The 22,897-nt window shown below is 41.0% G+C and overlaps 1 protein-coding gene across 1 annotated transcript in view; it reads right to left on the reverse strand.

Annotated features, from left to right (window-relative positions):
- Positions 1-310: 310 nt before the first annotated feature.
- Positions 311-22,897, reverse strand: part of TCEANC2 (transcription elongation factor A N-terminal and central domain containing 2) — a 38,967-nt gene continuing 16,380 nt past the window's right edge. The window contains exons 4-5 of the mRNA XM_081088078.1: positions 9,228-9,421; positions 311-1,531 (exon numbers count right to left, since the gene is read on the reverse strand). Coding sequence (XP_080944204.1) covers positions 1,343-1,531; positions 9,228-9,421 — 383 coding nt within the window. The 3' untranslated portion in view covers positions 311-1,342. The remainder of the gene's footprint in view (positions 1,532-9,227; positions 9,422-22,897) is intronic.

A 22,897-nucleotide genomic window follows, 5' to 3' on the forward strand; every position in this document is an offset into this window, starting at 1 on the left:
TAAAATGTCTATCACAGTGCTGAGCGCCTGGTGGGTGCTTAATTATGATTCCAGCTCCAGTACATCCTAGCAGTGGGAAACGGAACAAGATACCTTTGCTTAGTGAGCCTCAGGGTCTCATCTGCAGTTCCTGCTAGGTATCCACAGTACTCCGTGGAATGGGTGCTCAATAAATGATTGCTGAATAAATGAAGAAATATAAAAAAACTGAAACAATATCTACTAACACAACAGATGTGAGGATTAAACAGGCAATGTTAATCCCTTCCTTTCTGTCCTTTTTAACCCATCCCATATTTTTTGTATTTTTAATCTCTCCTTTTTTATTAGCTCCTTCTTTTCAGATTACATACATGCTCCAGTCTCCCTTAACCTCAAAAAACCTTTCTTGGGTCTTACCATCTCTCCAAATTCTTTGCAATAATTTTTCATCTTCACCAACTATACTTTTTTTCAACCCAAAATACTTTTCAATGAACAAGCCATATCTTTTGTTTTAGGCGGGGGGAAAGTCCCAGTTTATTATTACTTATAAAAAAGCAAATATCATTTACATAATTGTTCCAATAGGTCTACGTAAAGGTATTTTATTTTAAAAATATATGTATAGAATTTTTTCACTACAGTAATTCATTTCAAGAGGAATTTCATTATGTATCTTCTACAGAACTTTAAAATGAGAATGTCACATATTCAAATAAGCCCGAGTATGGGGATGCTGCAGGCCAGTTCTTCATTAGGAGCCTCAGCATGGGGGCTCCGGAGACCAACACAGAAGGTCTTCCAGGGGGAGCTGACGCATTCAGATAAGTGAGTTCTGGAAAGAAGGGGTAGTAGGCTGGCTCGGGCAGGCTCACCCCTGGGGTAGAGCAAAGAGAACAGACAGGGGAGTTCTGAGAGGCACCAGAGCCATCTAAACTCAGGGGGATGGAACTGTGTGAGCGGCAGCAGTAATTGAGTTTCAGTTACCTGCAGGGTGGCGAAATAAAGTAGTAACTTCATCTGCCTGACGTGGGGGAAGTTTAGAGGTGTCCTTGGCATACTCACAGCGAAATCCAAAATCCGTCACCCTTTGCTGTGTTGGGTGATGTCAACCATACAGTGCTTCCTAGGGACAGCCTGTGCACGTCCTGTTAGGCTGCACCAGCGCACTACAGCTAATGAAGCATTTCCTGCAGCCTGTCTCCCAGGGCTCCCTGCAGCCTCTGTCTGAAGGAATGGCACCATGGGAAAATTTAGCACAGCCAGCATCAGCCATCACCCAAACTCAAAAGAGTCTTTGAATGGCAGAAAGGGACACATTTTCTTTTCTGCCCAGCCCAGGGTTAGAACCGTCCTCAGGTCATTTTTTGTGGGTCTGTACAAACGTGCCGACTGGCAGCGAGCCGTTCTTCACCTGAGCCCGGATTTCAGCTTGGTGCTTTAATGTGAAGACCAGGGCTCTCACCGTCCGCCGGTAGGGCCCATTAATGAGGCGGGAGCAGAGATGAAACGTTTCCCGCTCAATATTTTCAACCAGTAGGTGATCCATCTAAAAAACAGCAAAATTATCAAATTAGGGCCTTGCAACGCATAAGAATTAAAAACAAGAGAGGCTGAAGCACTCTGCTCAGAGGCTTCCATTAATCAACTGAAATTCAAGGACATCTACTTCCTGTCACAAGAGAAACAGGAAGAGCAAATTAATTCCACCCTGGCAATTAAGGAACAAGGCCATGTGCTCTGTGACAGGGACCTCATTCACAACCCCTGCCGGGTGGTAATATTTGCCATTATAACAGGAAACTGGCCTGAACTAAGCGACGGGTACTGGGCCCTGTACTTTACCAACCAGGAAACAAAGACCAAGGATAATAAATCAGTGTAACTGTTTATACTTTTGGGGGGGTTTGTTTTAAGAGTGCCTTTTAACCCCTTACTGCATCTCAGAAACACTGGATCTGGATCTTAATATGTGTGTAGACCACTTTTCACATTGAATGCTCACAACTCCTATTATCTCATTTTGCAGATGAGGAAATGGGTTCAAAGGTAAAGAAAGGTTCAAGTTCTTCCAACTACTAAGAGGCAGAGCTGGGACTCTGACCTGGAGCCCCGACTCCAAGTTCATATTTCTGCCTTCACTGCACTGACTGTCCCCTCAGCATTCTGAGTGACCAGTAGAGTTTGAGGAGATGCTTGCAGGGTCAGCTAAGCATAGCAGACTTAGGGGATGGGACCTGTAGCAATTCCAGGGTGGTTTGGCTCAGGCCCAAGTCCTCCTAAGGTCGCAGACATAATCAAAGTAGGACAGGTCTGGGACTTGGTCCACGCGGTCTGGATCCAGGCCAGGTTGGGCTGCTGGTCAGGGGACCCCTCAGCCCCAATTTCCTTTCCAGGCCCCTCCCCTCCCTAGTCCTGAGCATCGCCCCGCATGAGCCTACTAAGCTGCTTTCACACACCTCTGTCTGCTACAGATACTTGTTCCCTCAGCAAGGTACACTTTCCCTAGGAAATACATTCTTATTTGTATGTCAAAACTTAGCTAAAAAGCAAAATACAAGAAAGCAAATCCTAGCTTAGAGAACTGAAAGTTCTTCTTTGGGCTGCCACATGTCCCAAGTTCCCCTTAGTCATTATCACAATATACTACAATTATCCATTTTTTGGATAGTGAGTTCCTTGAATACAGTGAGTCCCTTGAATACAGGACAAAGTGAGTTCCTTGAATACAGGACACAAATTTTTCTCTCTTACTTGCTTTTCCCCCTTCATTCAAATATTTATTCAGCACTTACTATGTGCTAGGCTCTGTGCTCGGGGAGAGGGAAAAGCAGTGAATAAGGGTGGCACTGTCTGTGACTTCATGGTGAGCACAGGCCAGTAATAAGCAGTAGTGAACATGGATTACAAGTGCACCGAGTGCTAAGAAAGAGGACAGGAATACATGCTGGGCGCAGAGCTACAGCAAAGGGACCCAACCCTGGAGGGCAGTGCCTGGCTTTGGAAGGAAATGCTGTTTAACTTGAGATTTGAAGAATGAGTATGGGCTGGCTAGGGTCTATCACAAAGTAGGCATGTGCTTTGTGATAAATTCACTGATCTGTACATATATCTCTTGTGTACTTATGCTATATTTTATTTATCTTTATTATTTTTTTGGTTAATCCTCACCCAAGGATATTTTTCCCATTGATTTCTAGACAGAATTAAAGGGAGGGAAGAGGAAGACAGTGATAGACACACACACACACACACACACACACAGAGAAAGAGAGAGAGATATTGATGAAAGAGCAACATTAGTCAGTTGCCTCTTATATGCACTCTGAGGAGCAAACTTGCAACCTGGGTATGTGCCCAGGAATCGAACCCACGACCTTTTGGTGTCTGGGACAACACTCCAACCAAGCTACACTGGCCAGGGCTATACACTATTTAAAAAGAAAAGTTTAAGAAAAAAGTGTACCAAAAATAGAAAAGAGTCACCTAACACTTGATTAAAAAAAACCCTAATATAAGGAATAGACAGACCAAAACAAACAGAAAAATGAAACTTGGAAGAAATAAGGACGGCAGGAGCAGAACAGGCCTGAGAGAGAAAAAGAGGGACAGAGAATGAATACACAGGCCAAGACATCTGCCGAGGTATAGCAGACAAGACCTTCCAGGAAGTTTGTGGTCCTGATGACTGATCTGGCTTGTGCTAGGGTGAGTGGATGTGGCTTGGCTCCGTGGCTCTCCAGAACCCAGACATCTCGAGCTCTTCATGGCCTCCTGAGTGGGCAGCGAACTAGCCCCTGGTCTGAGGCAGCCCTGGAAGCAGGTTACTTCAGGAGGTTGAAAGGGTGGCCGGTTGTCTGGCCAGCATTTGTCCAGCAACATTTGCCAGAGAGGCTCCTCAATCCAGTGTGAGGATGGTTAGTCACTGTTTAGAGATTCACTTAAACAGTTAAGAAAAAGGTGGGTGTTTTTTAGGGGAATGGTTGTTTGAAGGAAAAGGGTATATATACTTTTGCAAACAGGTCATGGACATTCCACTGAATTACTGTATATATTTAAAAAAAGAACTCGGACAGTGCCTTGAAATTTGCATAACTGGATACTCATACATACTTTGTTTAGCAAATAGTTACTGATTTGCTACTCCGAGTCTGGCCTGATCTTGGTATTAGGGAGACTGAGCATGCCGAAACTGGTTTGGCTCAGTGGATAGAGCGTCAGCCTGCGGACTGAAGGGTCCCAGGTTCGATTCCGGTCAAGGGCATGTACCTGGGTTGCGGGCACATCCCCAGTAGGAGATGTGCAGGAGGCAGCCGATCGATGTTTCTCTCTCATCGATGTTTCTAACTCTCCGTCTCTCTCCCTTCCTCTCTGTAAAAAATCAATAAAATATATTTAAAAAAAAAAATAGGGAGACTGAGCAGAAAAGACCTGCCCCCTACCATCCAGGAATCACAGTCTAGAAAGGCGACTGCACATACACAGAAACCGCTGGGTAGTGGAATAGGTGTTCTACCAGCAATGTGATGGGAATAGGGAGCAAGCATGTAACAATTCTCATTCATGCCTTCTTATTAAATGAAGGCCAATCAGAATGAAGAAGTGAAGAAAAACATCAGTGATATTAAAATGTAAATTATACAGGATAATAATTCATCATGTACCTTTTTGTATAAAAGTTAATTGCACAAAGTGAATGAACTTAAAACTGCCCTTGGATAATCCAAACCAACCCAAATCGTTGACTCCTTTCCAATGGGTCCTAACCTGGTGATTTAGGTAAGCCCTTTGGGACTTAGCTAAAGGACCAAGTCTCACTGATACCTTGAGAAGACGGAGTTTTGCTGTGAGATGCACCAGTGGAAATGGGAATAGGAACGCTGCAAGAAACCTAGGGATTCATTTGGGGACCATATTCCTTCTCTGTATCTTATGACCTTCCTGGTCTCCTCCCCTAGGTTTTTGCTCCTCTCCATTTGCCTTACTCACTGCTCCCCATATTCTACACATTTCTACCCCTGCTTCCTCATAACTCCTCCAACATCTGTTCCAACCCTCCCACTGTTGTTTTCTTAGCATTTCCTACTTCACATGTCTCAGAGACAGAGAATCTGATTTACCTTCCCTATCTATTTGTACCTGTGAGTTATTCAGTTGTCCAATCCTGGACAAATTGGTTATAGCTTGGAGAAGATATAAAACATGATCACCTAGAATAAAACATGACCACCTAGAGCTCTTTCATCAAGGATTCTGGCCTCAGTGGGAAATGGTGCCATAATCAATTAGTGATGTCTGCCACATCTGTAAGCCCTTTAAAAGCAAGGGAACAGGTCTTTTTTATGTGTGTACCTTAAATGCAGAACTTCCCATGTTGTACTGTAACTGTTTATTTGTCTATCTCTCACAGAAGCCTGTAAGCCCTTTTAGGGATGATACTGTGCTGGATCCATTTCTAAATTCCCCACGCCTAGCATAGGTACAAGCACATGGTAAGAGCTCAGTAAATATTTGTTAAATGAATGTCCTTCTCCCCTACCCCCCAACATATCCTCCCTCCTTTCCTGCTCTTTCAATAACATCCTACACATAGCAAATAAGATATGAAATATAATGTTTCTATTTTATATGTATTTTCAAGTTAGCAAAATTCTACTCCTCTTGCAAAGGCCAATTCAATTGCCATCTCTTTCATAAAACCTTCCCAGATTCCCCTATCAGATTTCATATACTGTCCTTTGTGTGTCTACACCTGTGGTCGGCAAACTGCGGCTCGAGAGCCACATGCGACTCTTTGGCCCCTTGAGTGTGGCTCTTCCACAAAATACCACGTGCGGGCGCGCACGTACAGTGCGATGGAAACTTCGTGGCCCATGCGCAGAAGTTGGTATTTTGTGGAAGAGCCACACTCAAGGGGCCAAAGAACCGCATGTGGCTCGTGAGCCGCAGTCTGCCGAGCCGCAGTTTGCCGACCACTGGTCTACACCATTTGCTTGTACCCATTTTAGATATATTTCATCTTGCCTTCTATTAGTTAGTCATTTACAGGCTCTCCACCAGGAGACAGTAAGCGTCCTTAAGACAGGGAATGCAACTCACTTATGTTAGCATTCTCCCTGGCACTAGCAGCAGTACTAAACATCTATTGAATTGAATATCCACTAGAAGCAAACTTTGTGTGAGTTTTAGCACACAGAGCATGACTGGGTTTGTACCTATCTAACCACACTCCTTTTTGACCATTTAAATACATTTATGAAAGAGCTGGTCAAAGCCAGAGGTGCAGTCTGAGGCCATTAAACAAAGAAAAAACTAACAGTCCCATATGGGGACGTACCCCTGACCTGGATCTCATTAGCACCATCTGACAACCAACTGGGCCAACCAGCCAGTGTTTCATAACTCTTAATGATACAGGCTCACTTTGAGAATCAGGTTCATTTTTTTTAATGACATAATAGGAAAATGATCACAGGCCATGAGGTAGGAAGGAGAGTGGATAATGAGGAAGGGGAAGTAAGAGAATGACACCACAGGGGATGTTCATATGAGGAAAGATCTAAAATGTAGGGAAGAACAAAGAAGATCCGGAAGGGAGAAAGTAAAGGGGAATGGAGCCAGGGTTTCAACAATGGAGTTTTTATTCATCTATTCCATTATTCCAAGAACAAGGAAACAATCTATGAATCTGGAAAGCAAGATCTATACAGTAATAAAGAGATACATTTGGCTGTGTGTGTATATTCCTCATCTGTGGCTTTCACTACAAAAGAATATAACAAAAACAAATAACATGAAAACATTTATTTTCTACAAAAAATGTAATGGGTAGATCTGTAAAAACACATGCTAGGATCAAATTGTAAAGGCTTTTTAGTCGCCGGGCCAGTAACTTACCCAATGGTTTACTACTGCCTGATAAAGTACATTTGTGGAGATTGGATGTCTGATTTGAATGCACTCAACATTGGTTACTGTCAAAGACCAGATACGGGATTAGATGGGTCACTGATTTACCTTAATAAAGAAATGTTTCAGATGGTAATAGGTGCTAAGAGTTAACTTTTATGCAAAAATGTTTGTAATTCTTCGACACATCAAACTGATCAAACTACTATCAAATACTATTTATGCAAGAAAAACAGATTTTTTTTTTTTTTTTTGGCCAAGGAAGAAAGAAAGATGCATACTTTTTAATTTTTAAAATTTACTCTTTGGGAACAAAACCACCCAACTATGCTTAATCTGATATTTTCTCCAATTATGTTGGAAAGCACTAACGAATGTATCACTTTTTTAACTTTGCTTTGTAACACTTGAGTGCTTACCACTTGATGTGCCATTTAAAGGATAATTAATGGATAAACTAAAAGGATAATTATTATGGAGTTTAATATAGTAGGCAAACTGCTCATTAATCCTCACAAGCATTGCTTCGTTATTATCATTTACTTAAAAATATACCACAGGGAACTGGAATTTAACACCACATTAACTACATATTACATACCCACACTCTATGTTTCTGTAATAATTTTGGTTTATTTAAAAAATAAACTTTATTTAAAATATCAAATAGCAAGTCTTGTTGGCTAATCAATATTCTGGAAAGTTATTTATTTAGACTTACAACCTTCATATTTTTTTCTCTCTTGCAAGGGCTTAATATTCACAGTAAAGCTTCCTTTAGGAAAAGAAAAGCAAACTTAACAGCATAGCATTTGCTGAGCCATCAAATAACACTGAGAATTATAAAAATGAAAAAATAACCGTATATAGAAGAGGATATACAAAATGACACTAACTGATATTGATCAAGATGAAAAAGACAACATAAATGTAAATTATTGTTAATTTTCTGCAATGTTGTTTAAATAATCAATAAAACTATCTTATGGAACATTTGGCATATAATTGGCTCTTAATAATCTGGGATAATCATATTATAGCATTCATTTAAAAAGTTATAATAATTACCAAACAGAAAATGCACCAAAATGCTAACAAGATTATATCCGGGTGGGAAGTTCAATGGTGATCTTATTTTTCCTTTCTATGTTTTTCACATTTTCTAAGTGTGTATTTAAAAATCCAAAACTATATTTTAAAAAGTAAATAATATACCATGAGTTCATTTGCCCTTCTTTTGTAGATACATAATTGAGACAGAAAGGTTAAAATTTTTTTCAGAGAATATAGTAACAGTTCTAGCATTTAAATCAGACTTCTGAATTGCTTCCTTTGTTAATAATATTAAATTATTCTTAAAGAAACTTTGATAGGGATACCCTAAAAAGAAGAAAATATATAAATATTATATGTCTGATTTTTCCAGAGTATGAACTGACATATAAGATTTGTTTGATAATGGTGATTAATATTATTGTTAATGAGCAAAAATCCTTTTAGCATGTGCACCTCAAGCCACTAATGTCATCTGAACTGTTGGCTATCAGGATGATAGGAATTATGTCTAGCCAATTGATTATATGCTTTAGAGTATGGACAAAAAAATGGGGGAGTAGAATCTTTTCAATAGACAGCTATTTCTTTTGCCACTGATATTCCATAACAGAGTCCATCCCAGAATTTTTGCTTCAGTGGCAAGAGAACAAATTTTAAATGGAAGGAGCCTACCCAGCCAATGTGGCTCAATGGTTGAGTGTCAACCTATGAACCAGGAGGTCAAGGTTCGATTCCTGGTCAGGGCATAAGCCTGGGTGTGGGCTCAATCCCCAGTGGAGGGTGTGCAGGAGGCAGCTGATCAATGATTCTCTCTCATTATAAATGTTTTTATCTTTCTCTCCCTCTCCCTTCCTCTCTGAAATCAATAAAAATATATTTAATAAAAATAAATAAATAAAATAAATGGAAGGAGCCAACATTCATTAAGTGACTTGTAATCACCAGGCACTATACTATTCTTTTGTATAAACAGTCCATTTACTCTTTCCAATAACCTTAGGTGGTAGGAACAGTAATCATTTTACAGTTAAAAAAAATCAAGCCTCATGTTAAAGGATTTGCCTAAGGTGCCACAGCTAGTACGTACTAGAGCCAGGGTTTTAATTCAGGTTTGCTAGTTTCTTTCTGCAACACTGTCTCCCAGAATGATTACAAATCCAGAACCCTTAAAGAAAAAAACAGAATAAAGCCACAGCACTAAGACTATGAAAGTTCATTTTGAAAATGTGAGGCTCATTTAACCAAGAGCTCCTAATAATCACATTCCAACCAGACATTACCTCTAATTCCAACGCTTCTGAGAGTAATTTCTGGGCGTTTTTCCTAAGTGCCTCGGTTTTGGAATCACTTCGGACTTCAATAGAAGGTCTATCTGCATGTTTCTCAATGAAAGTTATCCACTCAGTGTAAACTTCTTTGGCAAGACAAGCCACTTCTGAATCTGAGTGTTGACGCATCTTATTCACCGTGTGACCTGCAACAAGAGAAGAGAAACCAAAGGAAAGGTTGTTCTGTCTTCTGAAAGTACAGGACTAGATGGGCTGATGTGTGTATGGCACTTAGAAAGCCATTCACATCCCTAAGGATTTTAAGGCTCTTGTGCAAATGAAGACCATTTCTCAAAGACTGGGGTTACAAGATAATCACTAGGGGGAGAAGCACTGGACTAGCCAATGTATTAAGTCATAAAATAGAAACATGACCAAAAGATACAACAGAACAACTAAGGTGCCAACACCTTAATCCAAAAATTGCAATAAAAGAAATGAAGTAAGCATTTTTCTTATCTTTTTGGTACATACTATATTTCAGAACAACCAAACAGCTCTAGCTATTGAAGAAATGTTCTTTGTTGTTGTTGTTAGTCCTCACCCAAGGATATTTTCCACTGATTTTTTTTGGAGAGAGTGCAAGGAAGGGGGAGAGTCAGAGAGAAACATCGATGTGAGAGAGACACATTGATTAGTTGCCTCCCGCACATGCCCCGACCGGGGTGGGGATTGAGCCTGCAACCAAGGTACATGCTCTAGACCAGAATCAAATCCTCGGTCAGTCCATGGGCCAACATTTTATCCACTGAGCCAAACTGGCTAGGGCGAGGAAATGTTCTTTATTCAGCTAATAAATGTGAAAAGATTGACAGAATTTAAAAAAAAAATTGTAGCCCATGATGAAATAATTCACTCAGGTGCTAATCATCAGTAGATCAATTCATTCAATAGAAGGCTGATGGGGAAATTTATAATGGAGGAACGAGCTGTCATGACCTGAACCACTGATCAATCAGCATCCCTGAGAGTGGCACCATCAGACACAGGTAGCACTTCACAGCCCTACCTATGAAGTATTCTTGCCCCTCCTCCCAGAGAAAAGATGAACCAGAATCCAATGAATCATTCAATGCTAACTTCCAGTTTATAGAAAATATGAGAGGCAGAGGAATAGGTTATAGTATGAGGAAACAGACAAATTCAGAATGTGGCACATTCCACAGGACAACAGACCTGGTTTCTATAACAGTAAATGGTATTTCTTAAAAAGGGGAATAAGGTCACAGACTGCTTTAGATTAAAAGAGTCTTTTGAGTCCAAACTACCAAATGCAATACATTTGGAACCCCTTAATGCCATCTTCTACGGAAGCCAGAGAGGTCTTTATTTAACTTTATTATTTTCTCTTTTTAGGGATATTTTTTTCTAAAACATAAACCTGACCATTTCACTGCTCTACTTAAATCTTTCAATTCTATATCCAAATTCATATCTTGTCACACAAGTCCCTTCAATCATCTGCCACCCTCCCACCTGCTTTCTAGCTTCATTTCCAGCTACCATCCTACTGTCATCTATACTCCAGCTACTTGTAGCTCCTAAAATACTTCAATATTTTTAAAGTCTCTGCTTTTGAACATATTTTCCAATAAACATTCTGTCTGCCTGGAATACTCTTTCTTCCCACTTCATCTGGTTAACTTCCACTCTGTCTTTAAGACTCAGTACAGGAGTCCCTTCCCTAGGAAGTCTCCTTTAACACCCCTAGGCTTGGTTGTATGCCTCCTCTGTGCTTCCTTAGCACCTTGGGCTTCTGCTTATCACAATAATTATTATAATTAGTTGCCATTAGATCAGTTATCTCTCTTGTCCACTAAAGAGAGCTCCTTGAGGTTAAGAGCTGTGATTTGTTCATTTCTGTACCTCTAGCAAACAGCACCATGGCAGGAGCTAGGGATCAGAAGAGTGGTTCGGTACGTGTTGTGGAGACATAGGCCCACATGAAAAATAACATATTTTTACTAAAATATGTAAAACAAGGGGAAAACTACCATATTATATGATGAAAAGTTAGTAAAAGAATGCCAGTACTGAAGCTAATTTGTAAATGTAATGTAATCTCAATAGGCTGTTTGTATTAGAAGACAACCAATATTTATAGACTTATTATAGAAATATAAATGGGTAAAAGTCTAAAATATTTTAGAAAAGAGGAATTATCAGCATTTAGCCTTATAAGATATTAGAGCAGGGGTGGGCAAACTTTTTGACTCGAGGGCCACAATGGGTTCTTAAACTGGACCGGAGGGCCGGAACAAAAGCATGGATGGAGTGTTTGTGTGAACTAATATAAATTCAAAGTAAACATCATTACATAAAAGGGTACGGTCTTTTTTTTTTTAGTTTTATTCATTTCAAACGGGCCGGATCCGGCCCGCGGGCCGTAGTTTGCCCACGGCTGTATTAGAGGCTTGGTGCATGAAATTCATGCATAGGTAGGGTCCCTAGGCCTAGCCAGAGATCAGAGCCAATTGGGGCCTTCCAGCTGTTGGCCAGGGCCTTCCTTCCTTCATCCACGCTGCCCTCTGGTGGTCAGCGTACATCATAGTGAGCAATTGAACTCCTGGTCTCCCAGTCGAACACCCAAGGGGACACTCTGCATATTAGCCTTATATATAGAGAGAAGATTAGGCCATATTATAAACAACAATAGTTAAAATTATATGAACTAGCACCAGAAAATAAACCTAATGAATAAAAAAATGAAGCACGGAAACAGACCTCATTATATACAAGAATTCAATATATACTAAAAAGAGTCATCATTGAACAAAGGGAAGCAGAAAACAGATTTAAATTTGGGGAAATAGTCAAAACCATTTGAAAAGTTTATCAGCTTATGCCAAGTGTATAGCCCAGTGGTTGGCAAACTCATTAGTCAACAGAGCCAAATATCAACAGTACAACCATTGAAATTTCTTTTGAGAGCCAAATTTTTTAAACTTAAACTATATAGGTAGGTACATTGTTATTAACTTAATTAGGGTACTCCTAAGCTGGCCTTTGCTAAAAACGTCTTCAATCTGATTGAGGTACGTTTGCTGAGGTCGACCCCTTCCAACTCTCCCATCCACACTCGTCTTGTATACTTATTTCATCTATCTCCTTTCCGAAAACCAACTTCTGCGCATGGACCAGGAAGTTTCAATCACACTGTACATGTGCGCCCGCACGTGGTATTTTGTGGAAGAGGCACACTCAAGGGGCCAAAGAGCTGCATGTGGCTCTCGAGCCACAGTTTGCCGACCACTAGTATAGCCTAACACTTAATGATTCCCTTACCCTCCACATTTGCTGAAGGCCCATCTCTGTATGCTAGGCACTAGTCATGCAGGGCTGAACAAGAATATGCCCCTGCTTTTAAGATTCTGTGAAGGGCCCTGGCCGGTTTGGCTCAGTGGACAGAGCGTCGGCCTGCGGACTGAGGGGTCCCAGGTTCGATTCCGGCCGGGGGCATGTGCCTTGGTTGCGGGCGCATCCCCAGTGGGGAGTGTGCAGGAGGCAGCTGATCAATGTTTCTCTCTCATCGATGTTTCCAACTCTCTATCCCTCTCTCTTCCTCTCTGTAAAAAATCAATAAAATATATTAAAAAAAAAAAAAAGATTCTGTGAAGGGCATCCTGCAGGTGAAAAAGAAATATAACTCTGAAGGGAAGACAAGAGTCTTTAACTTCTCATTCTAACCAATTATCTACCTAGAAATTTCATCTAGCCATTCTACTTACTGCTCAGGGAAAGAAATACATCAACACTCCTCACAAGGAGAGGAAGAGAAATAGGCAGAACACTCGGTAAATGTCTCCAGGTGCTTCCTAGCTGGCAGTGCTTAGCGAGGTGTTCTAATACACACATCACTTAAAAGCTGGTCACTACTCAATACTTTCCTTTTCTGAGCAGAGTTCTCTATATTCTTGAGATTATTCATTTAGCAAGCAAAATTTTGTTGGTCACTGTTATAGATGCTAAAAATACAAAGATAGCCGAAACCGGTTTGGCTCAGTGGATGGAGCGTCGGCCTGCGGACTGAGGAGTCCCAGGTTCGATTCCGGTCGGGGGCATGTACCTGGGTTGTGGGCATATCCCCAGTGGGAGATGTGCAGGAGGCAGCTGATCGATGTTTCTCTCTCATCGATGTTTCTAACTCTCTATCTCTCTCCCTTCCTCTCTGTAAAAAATCAATAAAATATATTAAAAAAATAATAAAAATAAAAATACAAAGATAAACAAGACACTGGAGGACCTCAAGACCTAAATTCAGGGCATTTTAATACTTTTACTAAGTACCTACTTTATGCCTGGTGCTGAGGGTACAGAGATGGAAAAGACCCAGTCCCTGGAATTTAACCTACACTCACCTCGCGCCAAGGTGTGCAAAGAAGATATGTGTACAAAAATATTTATTCCAGTACTGTTTGTGATAGTAAAAAGCTAAAAGCTCATCATTAAAGGCTCACTTTGTTAAATAAATTATAGTCCACTCAAACAATAAATATTTTGCAATTATTAAATACTAGAATAGCTCAACATGTAGTAACATAGAAAGATGATTAATTTATTCAGTTAAGTGGAAAAAACAGGTTCTCAGAACATCCACAGTATGAGCCAATATTTTTTTCAATTGCTTTTGTGCACACATATAAACACATATGTGTTTATTTGCAGAGGGAAAAGTCTAAAAGAATTTACAATGAAATTATTAGTGAGTCTCCTCTGAGTTGTGGGACTGGGTGTGCCTATGCAGTCCAGCTCACAATCCTGTGGGTGGGCTCAACCTGTACACAGTCCTAACAGTGCGAGCTGTGCTGTAATAGAGGTGCATTCAGGCTGCTTTGGAACAGAGATCCTTCTGTCTATCTGTTCCCAACCTTACCCTCTTCTTTCTCCAAGAAAGGCACTATTGATCCAGCTTTATACATGAGAACTGAAGACACAGAAATCCCTCAGAGTCCTCTATTTGTCGAACCAATGGACCTTCTCCAACCTCATGTACCTCATCCTTCAATAGCATCTGACACTGCTGCTTTCTTCATTCTGAAATATTCTCTTCCACTCTTCTTTGAGATACCTGAGATACCACCTGTTACTGGTTCTCTGCTTCCTTCTCTATCTCTTCTGCTGGCTGCCTTGCTCAACCTTTATCTGTGAACCCCAGCTGGGGCGTTGTCCTTGGGCTCTTCTCTTGTTTCTCCACCTGCCTTCCCTGAGTAATCCCACCCACTCCTGTGGTCCAATTACTATACGCAAGCAGATGACTACCAAATATGTATCTCTAGCCCAAAGGCTCTCACTGAGCACAAGACCCAAATTCCAGTCCCCTTTGGACATCTCTACTTGCTTGTTTTGCAAGCACCTCTAACTCAACATTTCAAAAATGGAAATGGAAATCATTATTATCCCCATCAGTCCCTCACACAATGGCACCACCATTCACCCATCATATTAGGCTCCTTAACATCTATTATATCTTTCCCTTTTCCTCCTCAGCTCCCTCTTCATCCTCACTGCTGCCCTGATTCACGTCCTCATCACCTCTCCACAGGTCTATTGCAATGATTTATTAACCAACCTTTGTTCACACCCAGTCTGGCTTTCTCCAATTTAACCTCTATACTGATGTCAAAAATAACCTTTTAAAACACAATTTGATCATATCATTCCCTTACCAAAAACTCTTCAGTGGCTCTCTCCACTGCCCTCAAATTAATTTCTAAGTATAGCATTCGAGTTCCAAATGACCTGAACTCTTTGGCCTTACCTCTCACCAGGTCACCCTTTTCTCCCTCCCCTCAAACCCAGCCCTCCTACCCCTTTATCTCCATGCACTAAATTCACATCCTTGTTTTGGTTCAGGCTGTCTGGCCTTCTTACATTTCTGTGCCTTGGCTCACTGTTGCCTCTGACAAGAATGTTTAAATGCTCACTTTCCCTTCTAAACTGCAAACATCTTGGGGGCAGGAGCCATACCTTACTTCAAGTTATATTCCCAGCTCCCGGAATAGTGCCTCGCACAGAATAATAAATATATGTTTGCTGAGCTCAATCAAAGTTAAATTCAAATTTTTAAATTTAGCTTTCAAATTGTTGAATATAGATGCAATTGATTGGTAAAAATCACACAATTGCAAACAAAATAATGGAATGATGTTGTAAAGAACTGAACCCAAAGGCACTGGGGAAATCAAAAGCTCCTAATTCTTACCCATTGCTAAGAATTCTTTCTTACTACTCCAGATTTCATATGAATTATTTAATTTTTATAACTAAATGAATTAAATACTATTTGTATATCTCTCTTTACAAATACAAAACTGAAGGTCAGCAAAATAACATGCCCCAGGTCTCACAGCTAGTAAGTGTGGAAGCCAGGATTTGATACAAGCGGCCTGACTCCAGGGCCTGTATACTTAACCCCCTAACTCTCTGCATTTCCCTGTTATTAGGGACTGGAACACAGGGAGTGATCAACAAGGCTCTTTGAGATAATGTTCACCTTCTTGTTATTCCCAAATCAGAAGAGCACAGGACTTGAGAGGTTGCCATATGCTTAAGACTTCATCTCTCCGGCCAAGGCAGTGGAGTCCATGTTTCTTGCCTGCAGGGGGCAGTACACCCACAGATAACTCTCTCAGGAGACTGGCCCCACCCAGACTGGCCAGGAGGCTCTGCCAATACCAAGGAAACCATCCCAGGAAGGGCAAGGCTATAAGATTTGTTAGCAAGAGGAAGGAGTCTCCAAAAAAAAAAAAAAAAAAAAAAGTGACAGCAGGAAAGGCAGCCTGGACAGGAAAAGAGAAGTGGGGGCGGGGGGGGGGGGGGCGCGTGCGAGGGAACCCTCTTCTAGAAAAAACAAGGCAAAAATAATACATTTTAGATCACAAAAGGAATTTTGTGGTAACAATAACGATGACAGTTAACCATTGTGCTAAATGCTTTACATACCATAACTCATTTACTCCTCAGGATAACCCTATGGGTTAGGTGCCATTGTGATTCCCCATTTTATAGGTAAAGAACCTAAGGAACTAAGGGATTAAGTAACTTGTGAAGGACATGGCAGGACCAGATTTCAAATGTAGGCAATTCGGCTCCAGCACTCACGCTTTAACCCTATACTATACAGTTCTATCTCCTCTGATTCAGATGAAAAAAAAAATGAGTATCCATGACCTTTCCCCAAGGTCGCAAGTTGGTCAGTAGCTACATCAAGAAAGTTAATGATCTGCAAAAAGTCATTATTTGCTCCATGAACTTTTATGTTTTAAAGCAAACAGTGCCACTGGCTGGTCTTATGATCTAGGTTAAGTCCTCTGGGTTTAAGGGTAGAGGGTTTCTGCTTACCAGCACATTAAGCCAAATTCCCTGCAGGAGCAGTCTTTCACTCATTTAACAAACATTACCAAATGCTAGGTATGTATCAGGCCCTGTGCTGGACATTGGGATAGAATGTTGACCAGATGCAGCCCTGTACTCAAGGAGCTCCAGGTAGGTCTAAGCACAGGAGAAGACACCTAAAGAAACAAATGCATGGAAGTGTTACAGGTCCTAAGACAGCACTGAAGGGGGAACCCCAGGGAGGGCCAAAAGGACAGAGGAATCAATTAAGCTAGCAAAGGGGTCACCAAATACCAAGAAACAGGCAAAGTTTTATCCTGAGTCTTCCCAATGACTCAAGGAGACCATGACTCACAGAAGTAGTGAACAAAATCGTAGAACCTGAAATGGCATGATTTGAGGGCTTGTGGCAGACAAAATAATGGTCCCCAAAGACAGCCAGGTCCTAATCCTCAGAATCTCTGAATATGCTACTTTACATAAAAACAGACTTTTGCAGATGTGATTAAAATTAAAGACCCTGACATAGGATGGATTATTGGTGGGCCCAATTTAATCACACTCCTTAAAGGTGAAGAGACAAAAGGGTGGGTCAGAGAGATGAGATGTGAGAAGAATTCAACCCCCCAGCTCTGGAGATTGAGGAAGGGAACCACAAGCTAAGGAATATAGGTGGCTTTTAGAAACTGAAAAAGGCAGGGAAACAGATTCTCCAGAGTGGAATGTAGTCTTGATTTTAGCCCAACAGAGACCCATACTGAAATTCCTTTTTATTTTAAATTGATTTTTAAAAAGAGAGACACAGCTGATTCTCACAGCAACTTGGCCTGGAGGTCAAACCCTCCCTGGTATTAGCTACAACAATCAAGGCTTAACTACAAGACTGCGCACAAAGACCACTAGGGGGTGCACCAAGGAAGCATAACAAAATGCGGAGACAAAGAAACAGGACAAAATTGTCAATGGAAGATATAGAGTTCAGAACCACACTTTTAAGGTCTCTCAAGAACTGTTTAGAAGCCGCCGATAAACTTAATGAGACCCTCGATCGTATATTGGGGAACCAACTAGAAATTAAGCATACACGGACTGAAATAACGAATATTATACAGACTCCCGACAGCACACCAGAGGAGCGCAAGAATCAAGTCAATGATTTGAAATGCGAGGAAGCAAAAAACACCCAACCGGAAAAGCAAAATGAAAAAAGAATCCAAAAATGCGAGGATAGTGTAAGGAGCCTCTGGGACAGCTTCAAGCGTACCAACATCAGAATTATAGGGGTGCCAGAAGATGAGAGAGAGCAAGATATTGAAAACCTATTTGAAGAAATAATGACAGAAAACTTCCCCCACCTGGTGAAAGAAATGGACTTACAGGTCCAAGAAGCGCGGAGAACCCCAAACAAAAGGAATCCAAAGAGGACCACACCAAGACACATCATAATTAAAATGCCAAGAGCAAAAGATAAAGAGAGAATCTTAAAAACAGCAAGAGAAAGAAACTCAGTTACCTACAAGGGAATACCCATACGACTGTCAGCTGATTTCTCAACAGAAACTTTGCAGGCCAGAAGGGAGTGGCAAGAAATATTCAAAGTGATGAATACCAGGAATCTACAACCAAGATTACTTTATCCAGCAAAGCTATCATTCAGAATTGAAGGTCAGATAAAGAGCTTCACAGATAAGGAAAAGCTAAAGGAGTTCATCACCACCAAACCAGGATTATATGAAATGCTGAAAGGTATCCTTTAAGAAGAGGAAGAGGAAGAAAAAGGTAAAGATACAAATTATGAACAACAAATATGCATCTATCAACAAGTGAATCTAAGAATCAAGTGAATAAATAATCTGATGAACAGAATGAACTGGTGATTATAATAGAATCAGGGACATAGAAAGGGAATGGACTATTCTTGGGGGGGAAAGGGGTGTGGGAGATGTGGGAAGAGACTGGACAAAAATCGTGCACCTATGGATGAGGACAGTGGGTGGGGAGTGAGGGCGGAGGGTGAGGCGGGAACTGGGAGGAGGGGAGTTATGGGGGGGAAAAAAGAGGAACAAATGTAATAATCTGAACAATAAAGATTTAATTAAAAAAAATAAAATAAAATAAAAAGAGAGGAAAGGAGAAGGATAAAGAGATGGAAACATCAATGAGAGAGAAAGATCACTGATTGGCTGCCTCCTGCACAGCCCCCATTGGGGATCGAGCCTGCAACCTGGGCATGTGCCCTGACCAGGAATCGAAGAGAAAAACATTGATGTAAGAGAGACACATCAACTGGTTGCCTTCCACATGCACTCTGACGGGGGCTAGGAACCGAACCTGCAACCCTTGACTGCGCAGGCCGACACTTTAACCATTGAGCATCGTACTGAACTTCTGACCCACAAAACCATCTACACTAATAATCTACATTAATAATAGACAAATATGTAAACTGACATTACCTTCCCGACGCCCCAAGCCAATCAGGAGTGAGTATAAAATTAACCCGACAAAGATGGTGGGCCTGTGGGCAGTGCACACATGCACAGGGGACGAATGGCTGGGGGGCAGGGCGGGACGCTTGTGTCATCGCCATGGTGACGACGCAGGGGTTCTGCCCCGCCCCAGCCGTTCAGGGCCTCTAGGCAGCATGGGAAGGCAGAAAGGCGGCTCCGGCTGGAGCGAAGGCAGTGCTGGCAGCCAGGGGAAGGAAGGCCCATTCTTGCACGAATCTTCGTGCATCGGGCCTCTAGTAAGATAATAAATCTGTGTTGTTTTAAACTACTGATTTTGTGGTAATTTGTTATAGCATTATTCCCAGAAAATGAATACAGGAGTCCATAAGTAGTTCAAGATTGCTGACGAAATAGAAATCTATGGCACAACTTGAGATCAGAAGGCTATTTGAAAGGTCCTTGCCACTTATCCCATGTCTTTGGATAAGTCAAATCACATACCCATTCACTCACTCACTCACTAATTTGTTCATTCAACAAACGTGTTTAGCTTCAAATAGATTGTTTCGCCGAAACCGGTTTGGCTCAGTGGATAGAGCGTCGGCCTGCGGACTGAAAGGTCCCAGGTTCGATTCCGGTCAAGGGCATGTACCTGGGTTGCGGGCATATCCCCAGTAGGAGATGTGCAGGAGGCAGCTGATCGATGTTTCTCTCTCATCGATGTTTCTAACTCTCTATCTCTCTCCCTTCCTCTCTGTAAAAAATCAATAAAATATATTTAAAAAAAACAAAACAAAAAAAAGAACAAATAGATTGTTTCATCTGAATCTTGAAGGACAAGTAAAAGCTTGCCATGGACAAAGGTGCATTTTTAGGTTTCAGGAAGTGGCATGACATGGTATAAAAATATCTTATCTTAGCTTTGTCACTTATTTTTTGGTTTTCTGACCTGGGTAAATTACTTTAAACTCTCTAAGCCTCAGTTCTCCCATCTGGACAAAATAACAACCTTTACCTTCCAGAATTGGTATGTGGATCAAATGAGGTCATAGTTGGGAAAGCACTTAGTAAGTATAGGTTTTCTTGTTGTTAATCATAAATGAAAAATTATCTGAAATCAGATAAATATGGCTGACATAAAACTTTTCCCAGACTATTCATTCACACAGCATTGCAAAGTGGAGCATGCTTGCTCACTAGGTTGAGAGTACAAGGCCTAACTCCACTGCCTCATCAGCCATCTACTCAATACTTCTTACCCACTAGACTCCTTTAAAGTGAAAGTATGCAGTCACAGAGGCCCCATTAAGTGCCAAGTCCAAAGGCTTTTGCCCAGTGAGGACACTCATTTCCCTTGCCTCTTAACACACTCTCCTCCTTGGCCTTCATGTCATAATATAAAAGACCTGGCACTCTTCCTCTCTCTCTCTACTCCCTCAGCCTCTTCACTGGCTCCTCTTCCTCCTCCCACTTCCCCACCATGGATCTTCCAAGTTCTATCCTTCAGCCCTTTGATCCTTTTTTTACTCAGAGAACTCATCCACTTAGGTGATTTTAAGCAAATGCTTCTAGGCAAATGACTTCCAAATATGTATTTTTAGTCTAAATCTCTCATATGAACTTTAGTTCGTCTCCAACTGCCTGCTGGACATTTCTACCTGGAGAGTTAATGTCAGAGCAAAACACTAGGGACACTGACTAAAATGGGAATACTAGGAGAAAAACTTTGTATTTGAGGCACAAAAGAAATGGCACTAAATTCTGTTTAAAAGAGGCGAGTTTGAGCAGATGGCAGAACCCATAGAGATGGTCCAATAAAATAAAGGCACATATGGCTAGGGGTCCAGGGCACAACGGCAGCATGCCGCCAACCAAGAAATAACACTGCCCCAAGGGACCGGGCTCTCACTATGTCTCCGGTGCTAACTCACTATGTGGCCCTGGATAAGTCACTTTATCTCTCTGAGTCTGTTTCCTTCTTTATAAATTTAGGTAGCCCCCTAACCAGTTTAGCTCAGTGAATAGAGAGTCGGCCTGCGGACTGAAGGGTCCCGGGTTCAATTCCAGTCAAGGGCACATGCCCAGGTTTTGGGCTCAATCCCCAAAAGGGGGCATATAGACAGCCAATAATGATTCTTTTTCATCATTGATGTTTTTATCTCTCTCTCCCTCTCCCTTCCTCTCTGAAATCAATAAAAATATATATTTTTTAAAAATTTAGGCCCAGCTGGCATGGCTCAGTGTTTGAGCATTGACCTATGAACCAAGAGGTCACAGTTCCAATTCCCGGTCAGGGCACACGCCCAGGTTGCAGGCTTAATCACCAGTGTGGGGCATACAGGAGGCAGCCAATCAGTGATTCTCTCTCATCATTGATGTTTCTATCTCTCTCTCTCCCTTCCTCTCTGAAATCAATAAACACATTTAAAAAAATGTAGGTAGCTAAATGGATTTAAAAGTATTATGAAACTGACATTTACAAAGTTCAGAAATAGAAAAATATAAGATCTCAACAGTAAATGGACAAAGAACATAAGCAATTCACCAAAAAAGACGAAGTGCCAATAAATACAATTCATTCTCTACAGCACATGAAAACAAGATGCTATTTTAACCTATTTAATTAGTAAGATTTTTTTTTTAAATGGTAGGAATATAAACTGGAACATGTCTAAAAATCTAAGATTAAAAATGGACCAGGACGGGAGATACATATCCAAAAGCTGTCTGAATTGAGGCCTCAGTTATGCTCTAAAGCAGCAGCACGACTGAGGTCGGAGTTTTATGGAAAAGCAGCCCTGATAGGGAATCAGGGAACAAGGACTAACAGAGATGGCAAGAAACAGGAATATAAAAAGCTAGAAAAAGTCACAGAGAAAATCTTATTTGACCTTGTCATTTCCATTCATTTGATGAATATATCCTGCACTCTTGCTATATGCCACACTAATGCTTGAAATGCATCACTAAATAAAATGTGTTACACGGTCCTGCTGCCTTGGGTTCCTGTTTAGTAAATAAAAAAATAAAGTAAATAAGTAAGTAATTACAAACTCAGGCGGGATATGAAGTAAATAAACATTTAAAAAATAGATAAAGAATTGGCAACATGTTCAGTGTCATTTATGTTGACAGAAAAAAAGATCAATCAATGGTCTAAAATTCATGGTTCTGGGAAGATGAGAAATGAGACAAGACTACTGGACTTGGATAGAATGAAATCACTCGTGTCCTGAGAGAGAATAATAGTGGTTGTGAGAGAAGTCGGCATGGAAAGGGTTGAATGAAGAAGGAATGGGAGCTACAGAAATGGGAGTTGAGATTATTAATCATTTTTATAGGAATCTGGCTATAAAGGGAAGAAGAGAAACAAGGTGTCTGTAAGAGATGGCAAAGACAATTAAAGGAAAAGACCTGAGACTATGTGAAGTCAGGAAGAACCAACAGAAATGGTAAGAGAGACATCTTGGCCTCTTCATCACCACAGTCGATCCTTACTAAGTCCAGTCCATTCTCCCAGATAAGGTCTCTCTACAAATCTGTCAACCTCTCTCCTATTTAATAAATGACAACTTTCTTCAACCCCACATTCCCTTTCTGATATTGCCATCTCTCTTTTTCCCTTTCAATATGAAGCTTCTTGAAAGAGATGTTTATTTTCAATTTCATTTTCTTACCTCCTTCTCATTCAACTTTCTGCCCCAAACCCTGACAAAATCTAACTTCCCATTTCATGACAGCATTCTCAACTGCTTCCCTTGTCACACCTTCTCAGTCTCCTTCTATAGGTCTCTTAAATATTGGTGTGCTTCAGTATTTTTGGATTTAGCTCTATGC

Source organism: Myotis nattereri, assembly GCF_964212035.1.
Source record: "Myotis nattereri genome assembly, chromosome: 3".
NCBI classification, from domain to species: Eukaryota; Metazoa; Chordata; class Mammalia; order Chiroptera; family Vespertilionidae; genus Myotis; species Myotis nattereri.